The sequence below is a fragment of the Acanthochromis polyacanthus genome, chromosome 14 (assembly GCF_021347895.1).
Source record: "Acanthochromis polyacanthus isolate Apoly-LR-REF ecotype Palm Island chromosome 14, KAUST_Apoly_ChrSc, whole genome shotgun sequence".
Classification (NCBI taxonomy): Eukaryota; Metazoa; Chordata; class Actinopteri; family Pomacentridae; genus Acanthochromis; species Acanthochromis polyacanthus.
In genome coordinates this window covers 31111953-31136814 of record NC_067126.1, presented here as the reverse complement: position 1 = coordinate 31136814, position 24862 = coordinate 31111953, and the positions used below count along the sequence as shown (strand labels likewise).

The 24862-nt window shown below is 39.3% G+C and overlaps 4 protein-coding genes across 5 annotated transcripts; 1 reads left to right on the top strand and 3 right to left on the bottom strand.

The window, feature by feature from the left end:
* Positions 1-434: 434 nt before the first annotated feature.
* Positions 435-7634, bottom strand: ppig (peptidylprolyl isomerase G (cyclophilin G)). The gene is made up of 13 exons (XM_022216690.2): positions 7495-7634; positions 6064-6139; positions 5504-5578; positions 5307-5414; positions 5085-5129; positions 4909-4996; positions 4750-4779; positions 4507-4646; positions 4249-4426; positions 3978-4163; positions 3795-3885; positions 3480-3619; positions 435-2162 (listed from the first exon to the last, which is right to left on the bottom strand). Exons 2-13 carry the CDS (start codon positions 6122-6124, stop codon positions 1166-1168), a joined length of 2139 nt encoding a protein of 712 aa, XP_022072382.1. The 5' UTR covers positions 6125-6139; positions 7495-7634; the 3' UTR covers positions 435-1165.
* Positions 7635-8003: 369 nt separating this feature from the next.
* fastkd1 (FAST kinase domains 1) lies at positions 8004-15700 on the top strand. Of its 2 annotated transcripts, none has more exons than XM_022216695.2 (15): positions 8004-8051; positions 8465-8961; positions 9049-9117; positions 9792-9917; positions 10006-10404; positions 10493-10603; positions 11582-11713; positions 11795-12281; positions 12364-12478; positions 13136-13264; positions 13375-13506; positions 13617-13730; positions 14625-14769; positions 14886-15000; positions 15107-15700. In XM_022216695.2, the coding sequence occupies exons 2-15, from the start codon at positions 8627-8629 to the stop codon at positions 15188-15190; spliced, it is 2493 nt and encodes an 830-aa protein (XP_022072387.2). In that variant the 5' UTR covers positions 8004-8051; positions 8465-8626; the 3' UTR covers positions 15191-15700. The 2 variants fall into 2 exon arrangements, with proteins under 2 accessions (XP_022072387.2, XP_022072388.2); XM_022216696.2 differs by lacking the exon at positions 8004-8051 and adding an exon at positions 8070-8330.
* Positions 15701-15809: 109 nt separating this feature from the next.
* On the bottom strand, positions 15810-20139 carry klhl41a (kelch-like family member 41a). The gene is made up of 6 exons (XM_022216699.2): positions 18891-20139; positions 18132-18289; positions 17940-18047; positions 17653-17838; positions 16275-16421; positions 15810-16162 (listed from the first exon to the last, which is right to left on the bottom strand). The coding sequence occupies exons 1-6, from the start codon at positions 19974-19976 to the stop codon at positions 16051-16053; spliced, it is 1797 nt and encodes a 598-aa protein (XP_022072391.1). The 5' UTR covers positions 19977-20139; the 3' UTR covers positions 15810-16050.
* Positions 20140-20238: 99 nt separating this feature from the next.
* On the bottom strand, positions 20239-24771 carry bbs5 (Bardet-Biedl syndrome 5). The gene is made up of 12 exons (XM_022216700.2): positions 24573-24771; positions 24175-24257; positions 23684-23749; positions 23272-23321; positions 22910-23037; positions 22676-22811; positions 22233-22328; positions 21861-21923; positions 21620-21754; positions 21322-21405; positions 21057-21080; positions 20239-20974 (listed from the first exon to the last, which is right to left on the bottom strand). Exons 1-12 carry the CDS (start codon positions 24632-24634, stop codon positions 20873-20875), a joined length of 1029 nt encoding a protein of 342 aa, XP_022072392.1. The 5' UTR covers positions 24635-24771; the 3' UTR covers positions 20239-20872.
* Between the last annotated feature and the right edge of the window lie 91 nt (positions 24772-24862).

The window sequence follows — 24862 nt, the reverse complement described above, 5'->3', positions numbered from 1 at the left end:
TTTGACCAGCTGAGCTATCTGTATACTCATAATGCTAAGTTTCGGCACCACAACTTTCACTGTTTTACTGCAAATTTGTATCAGTACTAAATATAAAATATTGGTCTCCCCGATTACTAATAATCTGAATCATCGGTCCTGATAAAGCCCATCAGTTACCCCATTATATGCGCAGAATTGTTGTATGAAATCAATCACAATAATCTGAGGTACAAATAGAAACCTCAACAAAACACTGACCTGACTGCCACCATACAACCCCTCAATTATTAATCAGTAACAAATCAACCCACTAGACATCCAAATATTACCAATACATGTTCCTGTAAGAATATGTTCACCATTTATTATTGTAATTTCGACTGCAAATGTTTGGGACTTCAGAAGATACTTGTGATTATGATAGCATTTACAGATTATTAAAAACAACAGAGTAAAATCAAACTGAGGCTTTTAATTCCTTCTGCACTCCAGCTGAGTTCTTAAGACCAACTTGCACAAAACAGAATTTATACAAATTGGCTTTATGTTGTAGTTACAGTATGACATTTAGCTCTCAGAAAAAAACCGGTAAACAAAGAAGAGTACAGTAAAATGTTTATGAATGTAAAAAACAGAATGAAAAGTCAAGGGGGTACATATTTTGTCAAACGGTGTCAGATAAGCATGCAAAATATTATGGCCGACGTGTAAAAATATCTCACTGATGAAGGTGGGCTTACCAATAAAATCTTTTTTCCTTCTTTTTTTTGTAAAGAAATGGTCTGAAATCAGAGCTACTGTAAAGCCAAAATATAATTTACCAAAAATCTTAAAAGAAAACAACCTTCAGTCTGACTTTCTAGGGAAAATTTGAAGAATACCTTTACAGCTGCTGTGAGTTCCAGTCACAAATCCTTTTCTTTAAACTGGCTTTGGAGCTTCAGCTACCCAGCAACAGTGTTCATCCACCACAGTTCAGCTAAAGCCCACATGATGCCACACAGTCTGTAATTATGAAAATGTTTGTAGTTACTTTTCCAGGCCTTTTCTCTATGATTTCTGTCTGCTGTAGTTCAACAGCTTGGAAAATAGCTTTCAAAGACTTGTGGAACCACGTGAGCTTCAGCAGAACTGTGTTTTTTTTTTTTGTTTTTTTTTGTACTGATTGAGGACTGCTGGTGGTTCAGTCGCTGTCAGAGCTGGAGCTGGAGCTCGACTGATTCTTCTTGCTGTCATTTTTATCTTTGCCTTTTGTACTATCTGGTCTTGGTCTGGCCGGGCTTCTTCTGTCTTTGGATCTGGAAGCGCTTTTTGCTCGTCTTTTGGAATCTGGGCTCCGTTGACTCTTCCTTTTTTCTTCTCGGTCGCTCTCAGAACTGCTGCTATGTCTCCTCCTTTGGCCACCAGTTTCTCGATCTTTCCTATGAGAGGATCGATCTTTGCTGTGGTCTCTCCTACCACTCTTGCTTCTAGAGCGCCTGCCTCTATGTGAGTCTCTGGTCTTACTTCTGTCTGGACTTCTCGTCCGATGTTCTTTATCCCTGGATGTCCGTCGTCTCTTATTCTCTCTGTCACTGTTGTGTCGCCTCTCCTGACTCCTGCTGCGTTCTCTGGCCCTCTCTCTGTCTTTATCTCTTTTTTCTTCTTTGTCTTTTGATGCTGCATGTCCACCTCTATCCCTGTTTCTGCTGCTTGATCTGTGCTCATCTTTTGTACTTGCCCTTTCCTTGCTTTTTGACTTTGTCCTCGTTCTCTCTCTGTTTCTCCCTTTTGTGTCTTCTTTATTCTTTTTATCGGATTCATGACCCTTATTTCTATCTTTATTGTGATCTGATTCGGACTCTTTTTCTTTCTTATTAACATTTCTGTCTTTGCTCCTCGAGCGACCTCTTCTGTCATCACTTTTGTGCTTGTGACTCTTATCTCTGCTCTTTGACCTGCGACTCTTTTCTCGGCTCTTACTGCGGCTATGAGATTTATCCCTTTTCTTTGCCTTATGTTTGCTATGCTTCTCATCCTTTTCTTCAGTGTTCTCTTCTTTGCTTTTAGATCTGTGAGACCGACTCTTCTTGTCTTTTTTACCCTCAGCTGAGTGTTCATGCTTTGTGGCAGAGCTCCGTCTCTCTCTTTTTGGAGAGAGACGCTTAGCCGCTTCATCCTTAGATTCGTTCATGTCGCTCCTACAAAAAAACAAAAAATGCAATTGTGTCATTTGTTCATTATAACGTAAGATAATAGTTATTTTTTGTTAACAAATTTAGATAATTCTGAGAATAGGTTAATATTTTTGTTAGAAATGTTTCATCTGTCACCCAAAAATGTTTATTTCATGAAAAAAACATTTCATTGCTGCAAGGCACGCTGCAGGGTGGTTAGTATTTGCCAGTTTAGATTCAAATAAGCCTATTTAGACAAAGTTTATTCTCTATTGTATCACCTTATAGATGTGAATTATATACTGCTTTGTCATTTCTGAAAAACTAGTACAAGGACCAATGCAAATCTACCTACAAGGACATTAAAGTATATTATATTTTACATTCTCTGGGACAAAAACTCCACACTGCAATTCGTTTGTCTGTTCACAATCTGTAGCAATTTAGTAGCACTTCACACTGTCAACTTTACAAACTCTTCACAAACAGTATCTTTTTGTTTTTTTGAACAGGACAGTGCAGATTAATGAACATACAGTCTCATAATAATTTTCACAAGATTGCAGTAAATATGCCGGATTTAGCACAAGGCTAATTTCCATCCGTTGTCCCACACATAAAACAAAAACATACAGTGTTATAGACGTATAAAAAGAATATAGTCAAACAAAGACAACGACTAATTAATAGTGGCTGGGTTAAACCTACCCTAGAGTTCTATTATTTTAGAAAAGTACATTCTGTGCATAGCTCTTAGTTAAAGAGCCTGTTTTTAAAGTGTCTGAATTCCTCGATGTTCACACGTTTGATTGTCCATCAGCCATGTCTTGTACTGTCTCTTAAAATTGACTAAAATGGAGCTTTCTCTGATAGCTATAGGTAAAGCATACCAGTTTGTGCAACCTTTAATACAGGAGATAAGGCATTCTGTGCAAAGGAGGACTTTCTAAATTTTACTTCAGTCACCCCTGGTGGCTGACCTTGTAATACCAATACCATTTTTCTTTTTGATAAAAATCCCCCAGGGGCAGTGATTCCATCCCATTAACAGACAAAGATTAAACAAGCACTTTTAAAATGATTTGAAACTCTCCAAGCTTAGAAATCAATATTTCTTTAAGATTGCACAATAATGAAATGACTGCTGTTTTTTCTATAAAGCTGTTTAATAGGTTTTAGAGCAGTGACACAAGCAACCGACCAGGTTGTGAGGTCGTGTTCGATATGAGAAAGGATCATGCAGTGGAAGCAGGATTTAGTGGCTTCCGTTGTTATGAATAGTACGAATTTGTTCCAAATTTTGCAAGCTAAATTTTATTTAAATGACTAACATAAACTGACCTGTCACCCTTAATCCAGCGCTCCCCTGTGACTGCCCTCATCCTCTGACGCTGCATCTCCTGACGCCAGTGTGGAGGAGTTTCACTGCGTCTGAAGCGATCCCTAGACCTTGAACGAGAGCGTGACGGAGTGCGGTATCTCTGTATGGGAGGAAACAAAAATCACTTACTTCCATCCAAAAATGCAAACAAATGGGACCCAACACGAGCAATACCGTTAGTTCTAATCTGGTTATTTATTAACATTATTTAATGTCAAAGTATGAACTGTGACAAAGAGGACAGAATTTTTGCATTACTGCTGCAGTGCACCTACCCTTGGACCTCTGCCTTTAATCTTCCTGCCGGATCGAGTCATCACTAGTCTTCTGTGATATGATGACTGAGAATTATAAGTTATGCCAGTACTGCAGAGTGACAAAAGACAAGGCATGAAAATGAACACCGACGACATTACGTTGGATGTTAGTCATAACGGCTGTTTGTAAGACATGCTAACCTGTCTCTTGATCTTTCCTCTTTATTTTTCTGATCCTTCTCAACCTCCTCTTTTGACTTCTGCACTGTCTGGGGGCTTCTCCTCATGAGGAATCGATTCTCAGGGATGGGCGGTATTTCTTCGGGACGTACAGTAGACGTAACCAACTCTTCTTGTTCTTTCTCTTCGGCACTTTCTGCTTCTGACCTGTGAATATATTCCAGCTCAGACTGGCAACACTAGGTGTAGACCACAGTAGACAGAAGAAATCTGAAAATAAAAAATTAGGTACCTTTCCTTCTCCTTCTTTTTCTGTTTCTTTTTAAGCTTCTTTGCCTTCTTCTTCTGCTTCTTAGATTCTTTTTCTGACTCTTCGGAGTCTGAGGATGATTCTGAGGAGCTCTTCGAGTCACTGGAGCTCCTGCTGGAACTGGAGGAGGCTCTCTCTTTCTTTTTTGCATCTTTCTTTGCTGCAAGAATATAAATAGAATCATAAGCATTAAAGTAAAGTTTGACAATCATTTTGAAAAACACTGAAAGTACAACAAACCTTTAGATTTTGGGACAAGCTCTCCACAGTTCAAAACCTTCACCTCAGCATACGGTTTGCTGTTATGATCCGTTTTCTGGTTCTCCATAGTTTGAACAACCTCTTGGCCAGAGATCACATGACCAAAAACCACATGAACACTGTAAGAACAGAGTGACAATGAGGTCCAGCTATAGCAACATTACATATACTGTTTGATTTGAACACTATGCAGTTAGAATTTCAGATTCATGCAGAACTTACCCATCCAGATGTGGAGAGGGTTTTGTTGTTCTGTAGTGTCATCGCAGGCCATTCAAGAAAAAAAGAGCACATAATCACTTGTAAAGCTTAGGAATGTTAAGTAATACAACAAAAACTACATGAAACTAATAATAATATTCAGCAAAAGACAGTGCTTACATGAAAAACTGTGATCCATTTGTATCTTTGCCTCTATTGGCCATAGACAGCAGGTACTCCTTGTTGTGTTTAACAGCAAAGCTTTCATCTGGGGGGAAAGGATAAAATTGTACTGCCATCTTGAAGCCAACGTTGGTTTGGATAACAACTGACAGCTCTGACTGCGGCCTCTTTACCTTCAAAAAAGCCTCCATAGATGGATTCGCCTCCTCTTCCATTACCTATGATGTCAAAGAACAGAATCAGCATCTATAGCACATAAAAACTAACAGCTAAGTGATGCTACCAACACAGAGAAACTTGCTGTAGCTATATGCTTGAATTTCTTGAATTAATCACATATGGACACAAAATGTGAGCGTACTAAGCTAAGTACGCTCGATGTTTTCTGAACTCACCTTCACTGAAGTCTCCTCCTTGAATCATGAAGTCTTTTACAACACGATGGAAAAGGCATCCTTTGTAGTGCAGGGGTTTCTGAGTTCCTTTACCGATGCCTTTCTCACCTGGATGAAACAGGAGTGCTTATTAATAGTGAACTTCATCACGAATTAGAACTAATTTTGACATAATCTTACGGAGGATATTCATTTACCTGTGCAGAGGCATCTGAAGTTTTCACATGTTTTGGGACAGATGTCAGCAAACAGCTCCACTACAACTCTACCAACTGTGAAGAGACACCAAAGAAGAGTTTACTTTAGTTTAAACTACAGTGAGACACCTACTCAGTTGTTACAATGATGATCCACTTACAGTAAACTAATTAATTAGTAATTAATGCAATTTAAACAACAGCCCCACAATAAATCCTTATCACATGAAGGCTACAATGTTCACTCTTTATTAAACTAATCACATGGGTTGATAGTCACTATAAAGGCCGTAATTTGTTTTAGGTGTTGCTGAGTTGTGTTTTTAATGTTTTCCATCTTATTCATATCAGTGTACAGCTATGCAGCACCACAAACTACTCCTTCCAAAATGACTGTATTGTAAACAAACTTAACACCAGTTTCAACCAAAAATGAATATTACAACTTTCATTAAGTATAATATATATCGTAAAGTTTTCTCGTGAGGTTGTACTAGTATAGGAAATGTTTGCCTAATAAGCTGTCAGTTTAGTAAATGTAGTTGAGATTGCCTTCTTACCAAGCACATTACTGATTCCAATGTCAAAGAAGCAGCGAGGGCGCTGAACCTTGATCCCCATGATTTACTAAAACACCTGCAGGTGAGAAACACAGATAAGACATAAGGATGAGTACAACTGAAGTACTCATGTTTTATTAAGAATAATCATGTAATTACATAAAAATCTGATGTAAATAAGTGTTCTATTTGCTGCTGTACAATGTAAATTTCCCCGCTGTGGGATTAATAAAGGTTTAATCTATCTATCTATCTATCTATCTAATCCACAACCGTTCCAAAAACTGACAATAATTGACTGTAGTCCATTTTATGTATGTCTCCATCTGCTTTTATCTGAATCCAACAGTCACAACATGCAAATATGTAAAATTGTATGTCCGTGGAGATAGCAAAAGGATGTCTTTAATATTTCTTGTGACTAACAAAATGTTTATATTCATTTACAGTGTAATCAAGCGTGGCATTTTTGATTATAGGCAGCAAAATGGTATTGCTTGTGAAGTTTAGGCTGTGTGCGTTAGGTATATTTCATATTTCTGTAACAAGACTGTCAATAATATGATTTACAGATGTGTTTCATACATAACTTATGGGCCATATCATTTAATTTGCAACACTCTTGAATTAAAAAAAGTCATTTTGATGCATTGTAAAATTTCAGGTACTATGTACGGACTGCTATAACTTTTTAGCAAAGGAAAACTGCATTATATTCGTTGAATTAGTCCTTTATTTCAACCGGAAAAAACTGGATCGGGTATAGCATACGGTACATAACACAAAAGAGTAATTGCAGTCACGGTGGCATTCACTATTTGGCAGATGATCACTTTTTTTGGCACAACACCTGTAACGCTGTTGCAACGTAACTCGAAACCGAAATGAGCTCCAGTAAGCAGCTAAACGACTTCTTTAAAATGCTGCAGAAAACCATGAAGAAAAACAATCCCTGCTGCTCGCTTGCGCAATAACAAACGTAAAAAAATGAATTAAAAAAAGACACACACAGACAAAGGTTAACTACAGACAGCCGACGTTGCGACAACAGCTGGATTCCCACAGAATTTGGCTACTTTACGTTCGCTTGTTTGTAATTCTCAAGCTAGCTTTGGCTAACTAGCGGCGCGTTTAAACTCTCACTTGACCTGTTGAGCCGACTGCAGGGATAAGTTTTCATGCATGAGAATCACAAGTATCAACGTCTACACATTCGTTTATTTGTATTTTACCGTTGCTGTTTCATACAGACACATGTCCACTCATGTATCTATCTTAACGCTAGGCCTAGCGTTAGCATTAGCAAGTTCTCCAAACGTTAGCCGCAGCCAGACTTGTAGGGGGATCTTTCTACGTTATGTAAATCGCACTATTTCAACATATGAACCAAGCACATGCCACTAAGACGTAGATAATGTGAAAATGCATCACCTGGAACAGCAGGGCTATCACTCCATGCAGCGAACAGCTCTCACAAACGACGAAACCGAAGTTTCATTCAGTGTTGAGCTCAGTGTTTTCTAAAGATGGCGCGGCGGGGACGTCAATTACTTCGAGGGTCGTGCGCCAGTTGACTAGAAAGAAATTGTTCCCTGAGTCTGTCCTGGCAGGTACAAGGACCCCCAGGCTGCCTGAATCACTCATTTAACTGATATTAGTCTGTTTGGTGATCAGTGCAAATCGTTTTCTTTAGCTGGGCAATGAGATAGATTTAATAGTTTTAACATTTCGTACCTTTTTTGTTCCACTTTTGTTGCTACTTCATCGGTTCATAGCAACGAGATAAAGAAGTTCTGTGCTAATTTTACATTCTCTAGTAAGTTATTATGACAGAAAAACACTCAACAAATCCCTCGTAACTACTATATGTCATTATTAAATCTGCCAACAGGCATGAGCTGCCGCCTGAAAGGCTAACCCCAGGGTTCAAAATACCGTCACATTATGTCACCGGCTACGGAAGTGAAACTTAGTAGCACACATGCTAGGTAATGTTGACTTTGAACGATTTTAATGACCCCTTTCTGTTTGTATCAGGTTTATAAGGCGTAAATCTGTAAAATATGTATAAATCTAGCCTTGGATGCAGCACGCATCGATAATCAGAGATTGTCAGTGGTTTTAGGTGATTGTTTGTGTATCCACGTGAACACCGTGTTAGCATACTGGACTTAGCAACAGGCAGCTAACATCAGCTCTGTGTGGCACTGGCAGAAAGTCATATCTCTGAATGGGTCTGTTTCTGCGCTAATTTCATATCAAATGAGGTCAGCAACATGTGAGCTGTCAGTATCATGCAGATGCTTGCTTTTGAACAGAGTATAACCATGCGTGATATTAAACATTTTCATACAGGATCAAACTGTATTTCAGGTGTTTCTATTTTGTGTTTTTTCTTCAGTTGATACAGATCCCTAAAGGATCACCTGGTCTGCTACCTCCAGACTGTAGTTTTATAGTTGTGATCCCAGCTGACTGAGTCTGTCAGTGGACACAGAGATTGACAGTGGAGGCTGGTACAATGAAGACCTCATAGTTAACTTGAGCCCAGAGGTCTGTGGTGATGTTTCGCCTCCGATCTGTGAACTCCTGCCTCCGCAGGCTCCTTCATGGAGGGGCAGTGAACAGAGACCAGGTTCTGGAGCAGCTGCGAGTTTGTGCTGCCGAAGAGCAAGTGTTTGACGTGGTTGGGAAGAACAAGGCCAAGCTCACAGTTGACCATGTGAACTGTGCTGTGGGGCTGCTGTGGCAGTTTCAAAAAGAGAGACCTCAGCTGCTCCGGACTGTCGATCTCACCAGGAGTCACCCACAGTTCTTAACTCTCCGGGTTCTGGCAGAAAACAAAATTGCACATATGGATGATTTCATGCTGATTGACATGCTTTATGCTTTCCTCAGGTATTGTAACAAACACAGTCAAATTAATGATCATGTTTTTGAATTATGCAGTTGTAATGGCAACTTATTGTGTTTTTCTCCTTGTAGGCTGAATGTGGAGCCACATGACTCTCTTGTTCAACAGCTGGTTTCAGAAGCATGGCTAAGAGTAGACAGGTATGATCACATTGTAATTTTTTGAGTTAATGAGATGATTATAATTTTGTCAACTTAATACTTGAGAAATACGTGAAAAAAATATTATAGAGGTGATGTTTGAGCGGGCTGCACAGTGATCAGTGGTTATCACTGTCACCTCACAGCTTGAAGATCCACGGTCCGTGTCCCTTGGATCTTTCTATCTGTTTACATATTCTCTCTGCGCACGTGTGGGTTCTCACCGGGTTCTCCAGCTTCCTCCCACAGTCCAAAAACATGCTGAGATTAATTAGTGATTCTAAATTGTCTGTAGGTGTAAATGTGAGTGTGCTGGTTTGTCTCTATATATCTTTATATGTGTAGCCCAGTGATAGACTGGCGACCTGTCCAGGGTTTTCTCTGCCTTCACTCTAAGTCAGCTGGGATAGACTCCAGCCCCCCTAATGAGGATTAAGTGGTGTATAAATGATGGATGGATGGATGTTTTGAGCTGCAAAAACCAAAGAAACAGAGAAAGGAGCAAATCTTCACCTGAAAAAAGCTACAAGCAGCATTTGTTTGGTATTTGTGTGTCACAAATTACTAATAGGATAATTGGTATCACAATTGTGGTTTAATTTTCTGTCCAGTCAGAATAATTATCTGAGAATTTAAAGACTAACAAGATTTTACACAAATGTGCCTCATTACAGATTTCCCATGAGATCTCTGTCCAAGTTTGCTGTCTGTTTACACGATCAGCATCTTTCACACAGCCCTCTAATGGGCCACATCACCCACATCGTGGATCAGAAGTTGTCCTCTATTGATGAGGCCAGGTTGGTTGTGAGACATATAGGTTCAATTTTCTTTTGCATCTCACCACCTCATGTTGAGTATTACCTGTCCCTGACAATGTTTTTCCAGGGTCCTAACTGCTCTGATGACCAGCGTGTCATCCCTGGTGTCTCCCCGGCTGCGGGATGCACTCATCAGCAGAGCGGATCAACTCCTGGACACCACGGATCCTTCACATTTCAACGTGCCCCGGAGAATGGTACAGTTTTTGCGCAATGTCAAGTACGTTCACCGACCTCTGCTGGAGAAGTGCAACGAGGTCATCTTGCGCAACATTCCCACATTGGATGCAGAGAACATCGGCATCATCTTGGGCTTGTATCAGTCACTGCAGTTCAACAACTGTGACTTCAGGCTGGCTGCTAGACAAAGGCTGACCGAATTGATTGACTCGAGCACTGATCATGTGTCCTTCATTAAATTGTTTGTGGCTCTGGCTCCCATGGCCAGTCCAGAGATCAGAGAAGGGTTCGTATCATTATCAGTGGAGAGGTATATGAGTGGAAATCTAATGTTTGAGTTTCCATGGTCTAATCTGTGGTTTCATTTCTCTCAGATTGGAGAACACTGCCCTCCTGTTGGCCGACGAGTTCAATGGACAGCAGGCCCTGGCTGTAGCCGAAGCTCTGGAAGAGATTCAGAGCAGGAACCTTAGTTTACAGAACAAGTGAGTTTATGTCTCTGTCCTAAAGCACCAACATCACTTAAATGGAGGAGCAAATGTATTGACCAAAGTCAACTTATTGCAACTAGATCTGTATCATTCTTTATATCAGCTGAAAAGTAAAGACATCCATCCATCCATCCATCCATCCATCCATCCATCCATCCATCCATCGTGAAATAGAAACTGAAAATTTTCCCTTAAGATTGGAAACAGCAGCTGACAAAAACTCACTGCAAGGTCCGTTCATTTAAAGTTCCTCTCAGGTGACAGATTAAATCTGTAAGAACATATTTATGTGTCTTTAAAACGGATTAGATATAACTGTAGACTGCTTCCTTGAGAATGTGCAGATCTATGAAATCCCCTCTGTCTCCATACACCTCTCTCCAGTGCAGCTGAGGCACACCAGCTCACCCACAAATCTGCCAGTATCGTCCTTTCCATGTCCATATCTATGCCAGGGTTCGGTCAAGTTTGCATGACGTAAATGTTGTCATCCCCTAGAAGTAGACAAGTTGTAATACTGGAGTAATTCAGCCAAACATATATTAGAACTGGAAACTGATGAAGATTCATATGTGGAAAGTACTGGTTCCTTAGGTTTATTACATAATAAACCTCAGAAGTCTGAATCTGTGTTTTTTAAGAAGTGATTATTTGGTACATTATGTGTCCTCTAGCATATCAAACTAAGAAATACACATGTTAATTAAGTTTTTATAAAACTTAATTTTCACTGAAGGAGGCCTTTTAAAACAATTTCAGGTTAAGTTGTTCACTTTTTTTTTTTTAAATTCAGTTAAGAAAAGATAAACTTTATCCCTCACTGGGGGAATTCACAAAGTTTAAAGTATCCTTATCAGAATACTGTGTAACTGAATGCTTTCCTGTTACAAGACAAATCTTCACAAATTAAAAAAAAAAAAAAATCTCACATGTTTGTACAATGTACTTATTTGTGCCTAAACTCTTTTCCAGAATTGCTTCAGTAATCCAAAGGAACCTTCATGTCTACAAGTCAGTGGAGGTGGCCAGAGCCACCCAAGCCCTTTTTCTGTTGCAGCATCAGAACCCCAAACTCTTCACTAAACTAAGAAACAGTTTGGTTGAGTAAGTATTTATTAAAGACAAAAATGGTTATTTTATTGTTTTGTTAAATAAAAAGTAGACTGATGACACTTTACCTCTCAGCTTTTTGGAGCGCAGCGTCTTCCCTTATGAGGTGACCATGCTGACCCGCGTTCTGTCCATGCTGCCCTGTCCACGTCTTGAAGATGGCGTGATCTCCCGGGTGGATGCAGTGGTGGAGCAGTGCAGTCTCAGCGAGCTTAGCACCCTGTCTTTCGCCGTTGCCAAATGGGTGCGGAACGATCCATCCTACCGGCACGACACTCGCAGCAAGTACGTCCGTCTGCTGCAGACGCTGAACCGCTGCGGCCACGAGAGGCTGCAGACGGCCGACCAGCTGGACCTGGTCCTCGAGGAGCTCAAGTTCATCTCGGGGGAGTGGTTCGAGGAGATGCTGCTGGAAGAGACGATGGTCACATTGCAGAGGTTGATGGACCAGATAAACTGGAGCAACGCACCTGAGCTTGCCTTCTTCCTAACCAGGACACATCATCTGTGCCCTCCGCTGATGGACCGAATCGCCAGTGTGGCCATAGAACACATTGACAAGGTGCTCTAAGAGACATCACAGCATGTTATATCCGGAGTAAGTAAATTTTTATGAACTGTTTTTTTCCGGTCTTTTTTTTCAGATTCACCACTCAGCAATGTATGCCACCCTGCTACCCTTTTCTGTCCTGAACTATGATCCAGTGCAAGCAGACGAGTTGTACGATGCTTGTATTAAGCGCTTCACTCCTCATATTAGTAAGTAAATAGTCACATTACAGATTTCTTTTTCCTTTGTAAGCTTACACTAACACTTTTGTTAACAGTGCATTGTAGAATGTCCATGCAGCTTTGGTAGTTCGATAAAACTTTTCCTACTACCTGTCAAAGCCACTTTATATCACTCAGATTCACTTTAACCCTCGTGTCGTCCTGCGGGTCATATTGACCCCTTTTAAAGTTTGAAAATGTGGGGAAAAAATATTTTCACAGGGAAAATTCTGATGTCCACATTTTCAACATTTTTGGGAAATTTTTTGAACATTGTTTGGTGGAAAAAAAGAAATGTTAAAATGTTTCAAAAGAACATTGACAAAAGAAATTCGACTAAAATCCAGCAAAATTCACTGGATTTTGGTTGTTTTTTTTGTCAATGTTCTTAAAAAATATTAGAAGTTGTACTGATATATGTAATCACTTTAGATATTTTTACTCATTTTTGGGAAAATTTTTACTCATTTTTTTGCAAATATTTACAAGAATTTTCTCAAAAAAATTGGGGGATTTTTTTTAAGGTGAAAATTATCTATCTATCTATCTATCTATCTATCTATCTATCTATCTATCTATCTATCTATCTATCTATCTATCTATCTATCTATCTATCTATCTATCAACTTTTTTATGTTGTTCTAGGTTCCTTTGAGCCACATCTGCTGGTCCTCCAGGCGTACTCCTTGGCAGTAGCTGACAGGTTTCCTGAAGAACTAATCAAAGAAATCTTCAGCGTCGACTTTCTGGGAAAGCTGGACACCCAGTTAGAAAGTATGCACTGTGTTGGTTTAAATGGATTTTTAATGAATATTCAACTTTGTGCATCTGAGCCGTAAGTACACACTTGCTCGACAGGACTAACGTAGCTGTATTTCCTTCAGCCCTCTCTAATGCCCTCAACATGCGAACACGGCTGCGCCTCATGGAGCTCAATCGCGCCGTGTGTCTCGAGTGTCCCGAGTTCCAGGTGCCGTGGTTTCATGAGCGCTACTGCCAGCAGTTGCAAAGGAGAAGTAAGAAGATCCACCAAGATCTGATTTTCTCCATGGGTTTGAATTCAATTTGAAATACATATATTACATACGTACATGCTATCAGTTGCTTGCCGAAATGTTTTTTTTAGGGAACGGCAGTGTCAGTCCTGTTCAACAGCAAATCCACAAAATGCTGGGGGAAGTTCTGGGTGGAATTAACTGTATCCAAATAGCAGTCGTCACTCCATATTTTTACACTGTAGGTAAGTAATGATATTTTATCAGATGTTGTCCGTTCTTCTCTAAAAAAATAAGGTCTTTGCACCTGAGGAAAAGCAGCTACTATTGTGGTTAGCTCTTATACAGGTTGTGAACTATTGAATGAGTGAAAGGACAGATACAACATTTATAGAGCTCTTGGTTTAGATTATATTTATCACTTTTTCTATTAATCACAATATGAATAATAAGCCTACATGAAAAATAATAGCACCATAGATGGTTAGGTTTGGTCTTCTGTTTTTTTGTACAACAGCTGGCATTTTTTTCTTTCTAATTTTTAAGTTACATTGAGTGAAGTTTATAGTACCGCACTCCTACACTTTATTGGTGAGACAAGAACAGCATGCATTTATTAAAGTCAGTCACGAGTCTGCACTGCATCAGTAAAAGCCTGGTTTTACTCATGATCAATGGTGATAAATACATAAAAAAATACATGGCGAAAATAGCCCAATGTCAGTATTTTAGAGACCCCTGTAGCTTGATCCCTGCTCCTATGCTTGCATGCTATAGAGTCACTTCATATCGTTTAATTTCAGTTCATAATTGAAAGCACAAGCATTGAATAAAACCACAATACGTTTCTGTTCAGTGAATTTTCTTGATGAGATTGATGAAAAATTGTAAACATTGTGTGACAGTGATGCTACAGTTTGAGGTTTGGTTGTGAAGAATCAAGCAAGAGTAATAACTTCTCCACACCAACTAATAAATCTGCACTAGCACATCGCCGTCATCACTGATTAGCATGACAAAAGTGCTTATGGTCGATTAGACCTTCAAGTCTTGGCAAGTACTTCTGCGAAACCCTTGAGCCTTGACACCAAAGCTCTGCAAATGTTATCTTTTATGCCACATTTTCCGCATTTTTCCAGACTTTGAATGCAAACTGGACAAGCACTCGCGGCCGCTGCCTTATAGCGAGCCGAGTACGATGCAGATGTTGGACAGAGGAACGGTTCACTGGGACACGAGCTCGCTGGAAAACAGCAGGGATGAGCTGCCACCTGGAGCTCAGCGGTAGGAATTTAAATGTATCCCTGTATAGAATATATTGTGAATATCAGAAAAGAATAACAGCACCACTCAGATATTTAATATGTCTGACATTCTGTTTTTTTTTATTGTCATTTTAGTGTTGCTGTGGACTTTCTAGATTCGAGGTCTTTCTGCAAAAATTCTCCTCATATGAAAGGTGAGGCCCTGATGAGAAAGAGGCACCTTGAAATTCTGGGATATCGTGTTATTCAGGTGAGAAAACATATTTCAGCATGATGATGAATGGAATTATACCCATTTAAATCTTAACATAGTTGTAAAAGGCAGCCTGAAGTGACTGTTGTCTGTGCTTTTACAGATCCCTCACTTTGAATGGAACTCTATGGAGCTTTCAACACATGATGCCTGGAAGGGATATCTAAAGAAGAAAATATTCAGATAGCTTTCCCTGTTAGGCTGTTATTCACAGAATAATGAGAGAAGTGTTACCTGCAGCGCTGAGCTATTAGCCTGGTTTTGAAGAAAGTTTTGCCAGAGTGACTGAACAGAGTTTTAAATACAGTATGTATGCTAATATATGAAGAGTTCATTTGCAAAAACAGATAACTCCGTTTTGATACATTTTCAGAAAACATTTTATTTTCTTTAATATCAATCAAACTAAAGTTGAGTGGATTTGACTCAGTAGAAAAATACATGACAAAATAGAGAAAAAATAAATTATCAGTGTTATTGCTATTATTATCTCAAGTAAACAATAAAAAAAGGAGTTTTCTGAAAACGGAATTACCTGTTTTTACAAATGAACTCTTCGTATATAAAGTGCTCATTAGTTTTGGTTATTATAGTAAAAAGTTGGCATGAGTCTACCTCATTCATGTTAAGTGACGTTGTACCTTATGTGCTTTTGTATCAAACACTTTTTAAAAAAATAAAACAGAAATAATGCTAATGCTTTTCAATTTCCACAGGGCTTCAAATCCTAAGTAATGAACATCAAATATTTAATGAACTGCAATTGAAAACACAAAAATCCCCTAAAATGTCAAATAGACACAGTAAATCTGTTGACAATAATGTTTTAATTCTAAAATAAGTGCAATGGGGAATACTTCAATATGCTGCAGAGCACATGAGGAAGCAAAGACCTGATAAAATCACAATATTAAAACTAAAAATGAACAGAACAGCAAAGTGAGATGTGTTAAAATGATAAATGACAACAATGATCTGCACAATAGGAGCATGTACAGTGCATATTATGTGTCCTAAAGCAGTAACATGAATGTCCTTGAATTGCAGTTAGAGTTTGGGCATTTTGGCAGCGTTCAGCCGCATTGAGACGCAGGAGGCTCCAGCAGCGTAACGCATCTCTCTGATCATACCGGTCCACTCCTTCTTGTCATCTTCGTACCTGATAAGAAAGTCAGATGATGTTACTGAAGTACACAGTTGAATGTCTGATGAAGATTTTCCTTATTCAAAAACATGAATTAAATTTTCATATGCATCATCATCACACATACTGCCAAATGTCGATGACTTCAGTAGGAGCACACTCTTTGTTCTCGTTCTCCACCATGGCGAAGCCTCCGACGGCGTACAACAAACCTCCACAGCTCACCAGGTTCACTGAACTCCTCTCCTGAGGAAACTCAGTAAATGGTGCCCACCTGCAACAAGGCGGTGTATTAATGGTTTGAATATGACTGTTGCGGGTTTTCTTTCTATAACATTAGCTTAAAGAAGGGGTTCTCAGTCAGTGCACAACTGAGGGTCATTACCAGATAATTACATAAAAATACATTATATACAAGAACACAATATAACGTCCTATTAATAAAGCAACATAAAAACACTATCCATCACCACACAACGCCTTAAACTCTTTGAATCCTAAAAACCGACCCAGTGAGAATTGTATCTTTAAAATAAAATCAACATTAATCGGAGCCAGAACAGATTTTCAGCCTTCTATTAGTCCATGAATGCATCATTTGTTACATGCAGTTCTGATGGGGAAATCAAACATTAGTTAACCATTAATATTTTATGAAACTCACATAACTCTACAAGTCTGATTTAAAATTTTGTGAATGCTAGAACTGACCAGAAATCATTTGCCAAAAAGTTTCCAACTGGGCTGAACTGCAAGCTGTGTTTTCACAGAGCGGAGAGGAGATAAGCATGGCAACAAATTAAAAATGTATGTTGTAAAATATATAGGTTCATTCTAGGTTTGTTTGTTTTATAAAATAGCCTAAGAAACGTAAGTTTTGTTTTTTTCTGTTCTTTAGGATTTATTATCCCTCGCCTCCACGAAGTGGAAAAGGGGGATATAGGTTTGGCCTCCGTCCGTCCGTGCTTCCGTGCGTCCGTCCGACATGAAGGGGACAGCTTTTCTCCGAAACTCTTACAGCTAGGATTACGAAATTTAGTGTGTAGCTTCACACCATGGACACCTTGATCAAGTTCGAAAATGAGACCTGTGCGATAATATTTAACAGAGTTATGGCCCTTGATCACTATTTTGGATATAGACTCATAGACATCACATGTGGCGGGGGATATTGATGACCATGTCGTCTTGTTCCAATTTAACTGTGCCATACACAGAGGGCATTTTTGATTATTCTCTGACTTCCAGTCATGGTTGAGTTGTTTCCATAGAAGTGCAGGACTCTATAATGCAATAAAAATGAGCTCACAAATTATTTACTGAAACTGGCCTGACCATGGCTGAGTTGGTCTAGTAAATGGTCGTAGCAACTTATCTCATTCTATAGGCTATCCTTTGTTTTGTAGTGTGTTATATATTTTATAACAGATGATCTCACATTTTGGGATTATTATAACAATTAAAACATAATAAGTCTTGTATGTTTTCATAATACCAGCACATACTTGTTGGTTCCAAAGTCGTAGGCCTCACATGCAGCTGTCAGGCCTTCTTCATTAACTCCCCCAGCAACAATGATCCTCCCTTTGTGGATAACCGCCCCAAACATCGACCTGGGCGTCTTCATGGAGGCCACTTCCTTCCACTCTGACCTCTTGTGATTGTATGCAAACATCTTATTGGTTGCTTTACTTTACCAAAAGACAGAATGATTTCCAGGAAGCATTAGTATAATATTAAAAAAAAATCATATTTTGGCCTAATAGTGGTTGCTTTGATATTGCACTCTTACTTGTCATCCGTTTTTCCTCCGATACAGTACACCAGCCCGTTCTCTGCGACCACACAGTGGCCGTGAATTTTCAAGGGAAGCTTTTTTGTTTCCGACCACTTCATTTTTCTAAATGTAGGAACAGAATGTGTTTAGAACAGCTGTACTCTCAGCAAGAATCCACTGAATTAACATTCAGATGTCTGAACTTACTCAATATCATAGCACAAGACAGTGTCATGAGACTCATTGGACTGTAAATCTTTTCCTGCTACAGCAAAGATGAGATTTTCAACTTCGCCCATAGCGAAGAGACACCTGGGGGAGGGCATCGGTGGCAGAGCCATCCACTCAGCAGCAAGACTGTCCAGCTGGAAAGAATGTTTCAGAGATACGTTTTAAAATCAAAGAGAAGGGCTTCACTCATTGCTGTTACATGAGTTAACCCTCCTGCTGTCCTCATTTACGGGCACCAAAATATTGTTTCCAAAAATTCAGCAAAAAAAAAAAAAAATCCCTAAATTTGCAAAACCTTCAGGAAGGAAATTCCAATAATCCTTTAAAAGTTTCCCTTAAAAGTTTTATTTTTAAAAAATCCCCAAATTTGGGAGGAAAATTCTTTCAAAAAGTGAGTAAAAATCTTCAAAAAAAATCCTAAAAATATCTAAAGTGATTACATATATATCAGTAAAACTTCTAATATTTTCTTTAAGAACATTCACAAAAAAAATCAAGCAAAATCCAGCGAATTTCGCTGGATTTTGGTTGATTTTTTGTGAATGTTCTTAAAGAAACATTTTCAACATTTCTTTTTTCCACCAAAAAAATATTCAAAGATTTCCCAAAAATGTTGAAAATGTGGACATCAGAAGTTTCACTGTGAAAATATATATTTTTTCCACATTTTCAAACTTTAAAACGGGTCACTTTTGACCTGCAAGATGACACAAGGGTTAAACGAGGCTTCTCTACCTGGTAGAAGTAACACTGCAGAGGGTTTTCTTTCTCCTCCTCATCTACAAACAGTCCTCCCAGCACGTACAGATTGTTCTTCTTCGATGCCAGACTGACGTGGTTTCGGGGGATTTGCTCAGACATCGCTGCAAGAAAACACTCATTCTCCTGACCATCGTAGGCCACGGCTGCAGTGTCATTGATCATCAGCACCATGTCTTTAGCATACATGCCAAATCTGCGGGTGTCGTTCAGGTAACCAGGCAGTTTGCCCTCCGCTCCTTCCTCACCATCTTGCCCCTTTTCCTTTGGAGGCAGCTTCCCCGCAAACGCGTCTTTGATGACTTTAATCTTTTTGAGAAGCTCAGGATCAGCCTTAATGAGATCATCTTTCTCCACTTTCTCCTTGAAGTACTTCTCTGGGAGCAAACGGAAACGGATGCAGTCAAAGGCCTCCTCCAGTGATTTCACTCTCTTGTCTTTGTCTTTTCTGATCCACCTCATGAGTGTCTCAAACACCACCTCTTCTTTCTGCACATTTAATGAATCGGCTCCGATAATTGCGAAGAGCTCAGGTGGAGCAAGCTCTAAGAACTCCTCATCCTTGGCGATGGTCTCGAAGCGATCTGCGATGTAGTCTCGAGCTGCTATTGCCAGTCTGGCAGAGTTCAGCATCAGTCCCAGTCTGTAGATGGCGAGGCAGCTCTTCTTGGACATCATCTTCTGCAGATAATTCACACAAACTGTGAACACTGAGGGGATCTGGAAGCGATTGGCAACAGCCAAAATGTCCTGCACATTGTCGTCATTGATGTCAATCTCAGCGGAGTACATGTAATTCACAATCACCTCCAAAATATTGGGCTCAAGGTTTTCCAGAACAACTTCCTTTTTGTCCTCTTCTTTGCCGTCCTCTGAGAAGAAAAGCTCCCGGAAGTAAGGACTGCATGCTGCCAGAATGAGCCGATGGCAGGGAATGCTTCTGTCTCTGACCTTTAGGATGCAGTCAATTAACTTATTCTCATTCAGGAGTTCTTTGAGTCCATCCTGCAGCAGGGTGCTCTGGAACAGACGAAGATCTTCCCTCAAGCCTTGGGGATCCATTCTTTGAGGACAGAAAGTGGAGGGAAGTGAAGCAGATCAGGATGGACTCTCCAAGCTGCTGAAGACACACAACTATATGCTGCCAGACCTGAAGCCACATCAATATAACTGTGCCCCTCTAAATATAACCGACCACCCCATCCATGAAGAATTCAGGTTGGCCCAGTCGGAGAGCTCACACAGCTGTCATAGAGTAAAAACAACCGTGAAGCCGTGTCACAGCGGTGATGAGTAGCAACATTGTTGTACAGGCACACAGAAATAACTTGATTTATTCATTTAATTTAGCCTTTTCTTTCTGATAGAATAAAACACATAGTTTTCACAAAAAACAGCAGATTTTTCAACCCTTTTTCACACATATTTTATGTATTTACACGTGTCTGGCATCTGCTACAGCTTCTGGCGACATCTACGTGTTGAATGAGTCACAGCTCATGATAGTAATGACCACTTCCCAACAGTGAGGGATTCAGTATTTATGTTCAGGACATTCACAGAGGCGTTACCTGACAAGCAGACAGGGTCAGTGAACAGCTGCTGCCTCAGCGGGTGACAGTTCGTCCTCTTTTAGCATTTTTTAAATAGTTTGGGTTTAGCCTGAGATCATTGTGTTCCTTCTACATACAGTAAAAATGAGACACAGTACAAAGCTACTGTAGCTATTTGATGAAGTATTAATGAGATGTTTTTTTAATGAATTGCTCCACAACATCTACTTTTTTATTTTACATTCCTGTCACTATACAAATGTTTTATTCAATCAACACAAAAAAATACAACTTTAAATTTACTGGAGTAAACTGTACACCTTTTAACTTGACCTATAAATAAGCATACTTGTTGTCTTTATAAACACAATACGTATATAAAGTAAGCACATGTACTGTGTTATTTCAGCCCATTACTTCCCACAGTCCTTGAAGCGTAAATCCATCCTTCAGCTTTTCAATGGCGAGGCCGAGTTCCTCTGAGAAAACCGGCTCGCGGTCTTGTTGCTTTGGAATAACAACAAATAAATTAGGTTTCCCGCAACAAGTTTCCAACAACTTAATGAATAGAAATGTTGTGTGAATTTACCTTATTGCCATCAGCAAAGTAGGCCTGTAAGAAAGAACACACACAAAGACATGAAATTAACACAGTTAATGAAAATAGCCAGAGCTGTCTGACTGTAATAATAGGTTATTGTTGTCTGATGAGTACAAACATGAGCTCTAGGCAACATAAATTCATGTTTGTTCATTTAGCTGAAGGGCATTAGCTAACGGCTATTCTGAGAGTCTGAAAACTAAACCTTTAACTCCCAGAGGAGTGATGAGTGTAACTGGTGGAAACTACTCACAGTGAAAGCATCAGTCTGCTCGTCAGGCTCAATTTCCACATCATCAGGAGGCTGTTCCACTGTGAGCTCTTCCAATGGCTGGGGCTGGAATCATTGTTAGGACAAACAGCACTATGACAACATGATCAGTTAAAACGAGTGGAGAAGCCAGCTACATTATAGTATTCAAAAATATTCAGTGTTAACAGCTGTGAATTCAAAAATAGACACATAGGGTATTTTTACACTTCAAGTTTCAGTGTTGTACTATTGAGGCATTCAGGGGCAGTGATCATAAATATTGTGCGTGGACGCCTACCTTTTCTTCCATTTCGTAGTCCACTCCAAAGATGGGGTTGGCAGAGTATACCTTGTGCAAGGAATTAATTTCCTTGAGTGCATCCTGAAGCTTGTCAACTGGATCAATCTTAAACCCCAGCACGTAACCTCCGCTCTAAAACCACAAAGGCAGCATGTGTTACTGTATTATAAGCACTAAAACTGAAGAAGAAATCTCTAACAATGTGATCGCATCAGATAAATGTGAACAGAGAAGTTACCTGGCGGGAACTCTCAATGACCAAAGCCAAACCAAACTTTGAGTCTCTTATTCTGATCGACCACTTGAGGGAGAAAACATTTTATGTTAAACACATAATGACAGAAGACAAGATTTTAGAACAGAAACAAGTGCAACAGGACCATTTTGTCAGAAAATCAACACCAACAACCCACAGAAGTTGCCCTGAACTGTGCCACTTGTATTGAATAATAAATAAAGCAATAATAAAATAAAAACAGAAATAAAGCTTCTCTGAGAGAGATGCTGTGCAGGTTTGTCATAACATTACATTCACAGTGATAGGAGACATTTTGGGATAAGCTCAAATCATTAGAATAATAGATAATGTTCTTTATTGAACTGTACTTACAATCTGGAGGTAAGGAATGCTGACATTGAAGCTCTCATTCATATTAGCATGCCACACAATCCGTACGTTGGTAATAAAGAAGGTTCCAAGGTTACCCTAAAACAAAGAAAAACAACAGTCAAGTAAAATAAACTGTTACACATATTGCAAATTAATTATCTCCTATTATGACAATAAAATTACATGTAACCTTCCATGTATATATAAAAAAAGAGAATTAAATTAAGTATTTAACAGAGAAAAACAACTGTCAGCCAACAATAATGCTCATTAAATCAAAATTGTACTTTTTTTTATTTATACTGTGTAGAGCCGGTTCATTAATATTCTGCACATTATCAAACAGACACAGAAAAGATTTTGTACATTAAAATAATTTGTGGAAGCTGAGTAAGACTGAAAAAAGTGACTAGACAATCAAATCACAGAAACAACACAAGTACCTGATCACTGGATAAATTCCAAACTCCATTAATTTTATCATACACTTGTTCCCGGGGCAGGAGTCGAAGCTGCTTATTTTGAATAAGAGCAGCTCGCAATTTCAGGTCCCGGTACATTTTAGAAGTCTCATAAGCCCTAGAACAGCATAAAACACATTTTAAGATAATAAGTAAGAAATAAATTTGGCACAGAATGTATTTAAAGAATCCAACACTGCCTCAGTGTTGTTTTACCTGTGTACAGCAATGACAGAAGTAAAGAGTCTTGGACTTCCTGGAACCACATTTGTAAATATGAACTCAAATCTTGTGTTGTTGGACTTTGTTAAGATGTAGAGAGCTTCGGTTTGGCCTCGTAGTTTCTAGAAAGGAGAAGTTAATTCCTAATTAGCATGTTTATCTAACTTTATCATATTCCATAAGCATTTGTTTAAATTATAGTCACCATTACAGACTTTGTCCTGCATATGTTGGACATTTTCCCATTTGTACAAGTGATGCATTTGTTCAGTTTCTACTTTAAGTGATGTGTGAGAAAAGATTCTTAACAAATACACTTGAAGAGGAAAAACCAATAGTAAAACAGATTTACTCACTGAGTTAGCTGTCCTTGTTGTGATGTTAATGATGGTGTTGTAACCCACAGCTGAAAAAACAACAATTTAATTTAGATTTGGTATAATTTTCATATTGTTTCACAGTTACTGCTTATTCTAGTCATGTTAGTGCACACTTGTAAAAGTGAATATCCAAAGTAAAGCAAACAGCCTCAGTTGTATATCTGATATGGTGTCTGGTAATGTTTAGTTTAGTTTTTCCAGATGTGTAACTGTCCAAAAGACAGTAACTTTTGAGACTTCGAGTTTCAAGTTACAGTATGCTTTCTTGCATCTTCAAGCACTCTATATTAGTTGAAGTGCTCATTTAAAGCGGTTTTGAGCTTGTACTATTCCACACATCTCCAAGAGAGGGCATAAATATTCAGCTTATGGAGACACATGTACTCACATAAATTGACTCTTGGCAGGGCCAGAGAATGCCAAATGATTCTCAGATTTGTTACCAAGAGTCGTCCTGCAAAAAAAGTGACATTATTATCAGTTATCATTCAGTAGGGGCAAGACCGATTTGTGGCACTGGCAGCTAGCAGTGACACTTTTTGTGGCACCGCTGCGGTGCCACGGTTAATGCCACTGTGCAGTGACACTTTTTGAAATGCTGGAAAAGAAGAATTGAAATTGTCATTAGAGAATACCACAAATGGAGAACATACTTTAAGAAAAGGCTACAGAAACACAAGGATGATGACCTGTCACGATTACACTGTGCGGTGCCACATAAAGTGTCACTGCACAGTGGCATTAACCGTGGCACCGCAGCGGTGCCACAAAAAGTGTCACTGCTTGCTGCCAGTGCCACAAATCGGACCTGCTGTCTCTCTTATCACTAGCCAAACACAAGTTCTCCAGATGTACTTAAGTCCCAAGGTGGTAAAATACCTCGGTCTCCGTTGTTTCCTTTCGTGTCTTCAATTGAGTCCAGGCAATCTATCAGCACCTCTCCAGGACGAGTTTTCATCTGCCTATGTGTCGAATAGATTGAGATATCGATCACTGATAGGTGTAGCGGGTGAAGGCTCATTCAGTTTATCATAGCTAGTCACAGCAATGCTGTCTTTAAGGTCATCTCCACACAAAGACACAAGTGATATAGAGCTACCATAAAACGGTATTTCTCGAGAGAAGATGGAGCTAAGCGCACAGTTAGGAAAACATTGCAGCGTAGTTTAAATATTATAGGTAGCGCTGATTTATTTAGCCACTCAGCTTAGTTGAGCTAGGTTAGCTAGCTAGCTTGCACGACGGTGAAATAATCACAAAAAAGAGCGTTAACTTACTGCGCTGTTATATCGAATCTAACATCCCTGTCTTCCCAGAGAGCATCTAAAACAGAAGCCATAACTGCAGGTTATCACTGCCAAGGGTTATTTTAATAAAGTTCAATAATCTCCCACCGCTTTTAGCTAAATGTGAGACTGGCTAATCTGATGAAGCTGTGTAGCGTCATCATCACCGGGGCAACAGACGGCGAGGCGAGCGGACAAAAAGTGCCTTGGACCCGAACTCACATTTGTTTAGTATCGGAAGTAACAGAAGTAGGTCCTTTAGATACTCTGCCCACTGGTAA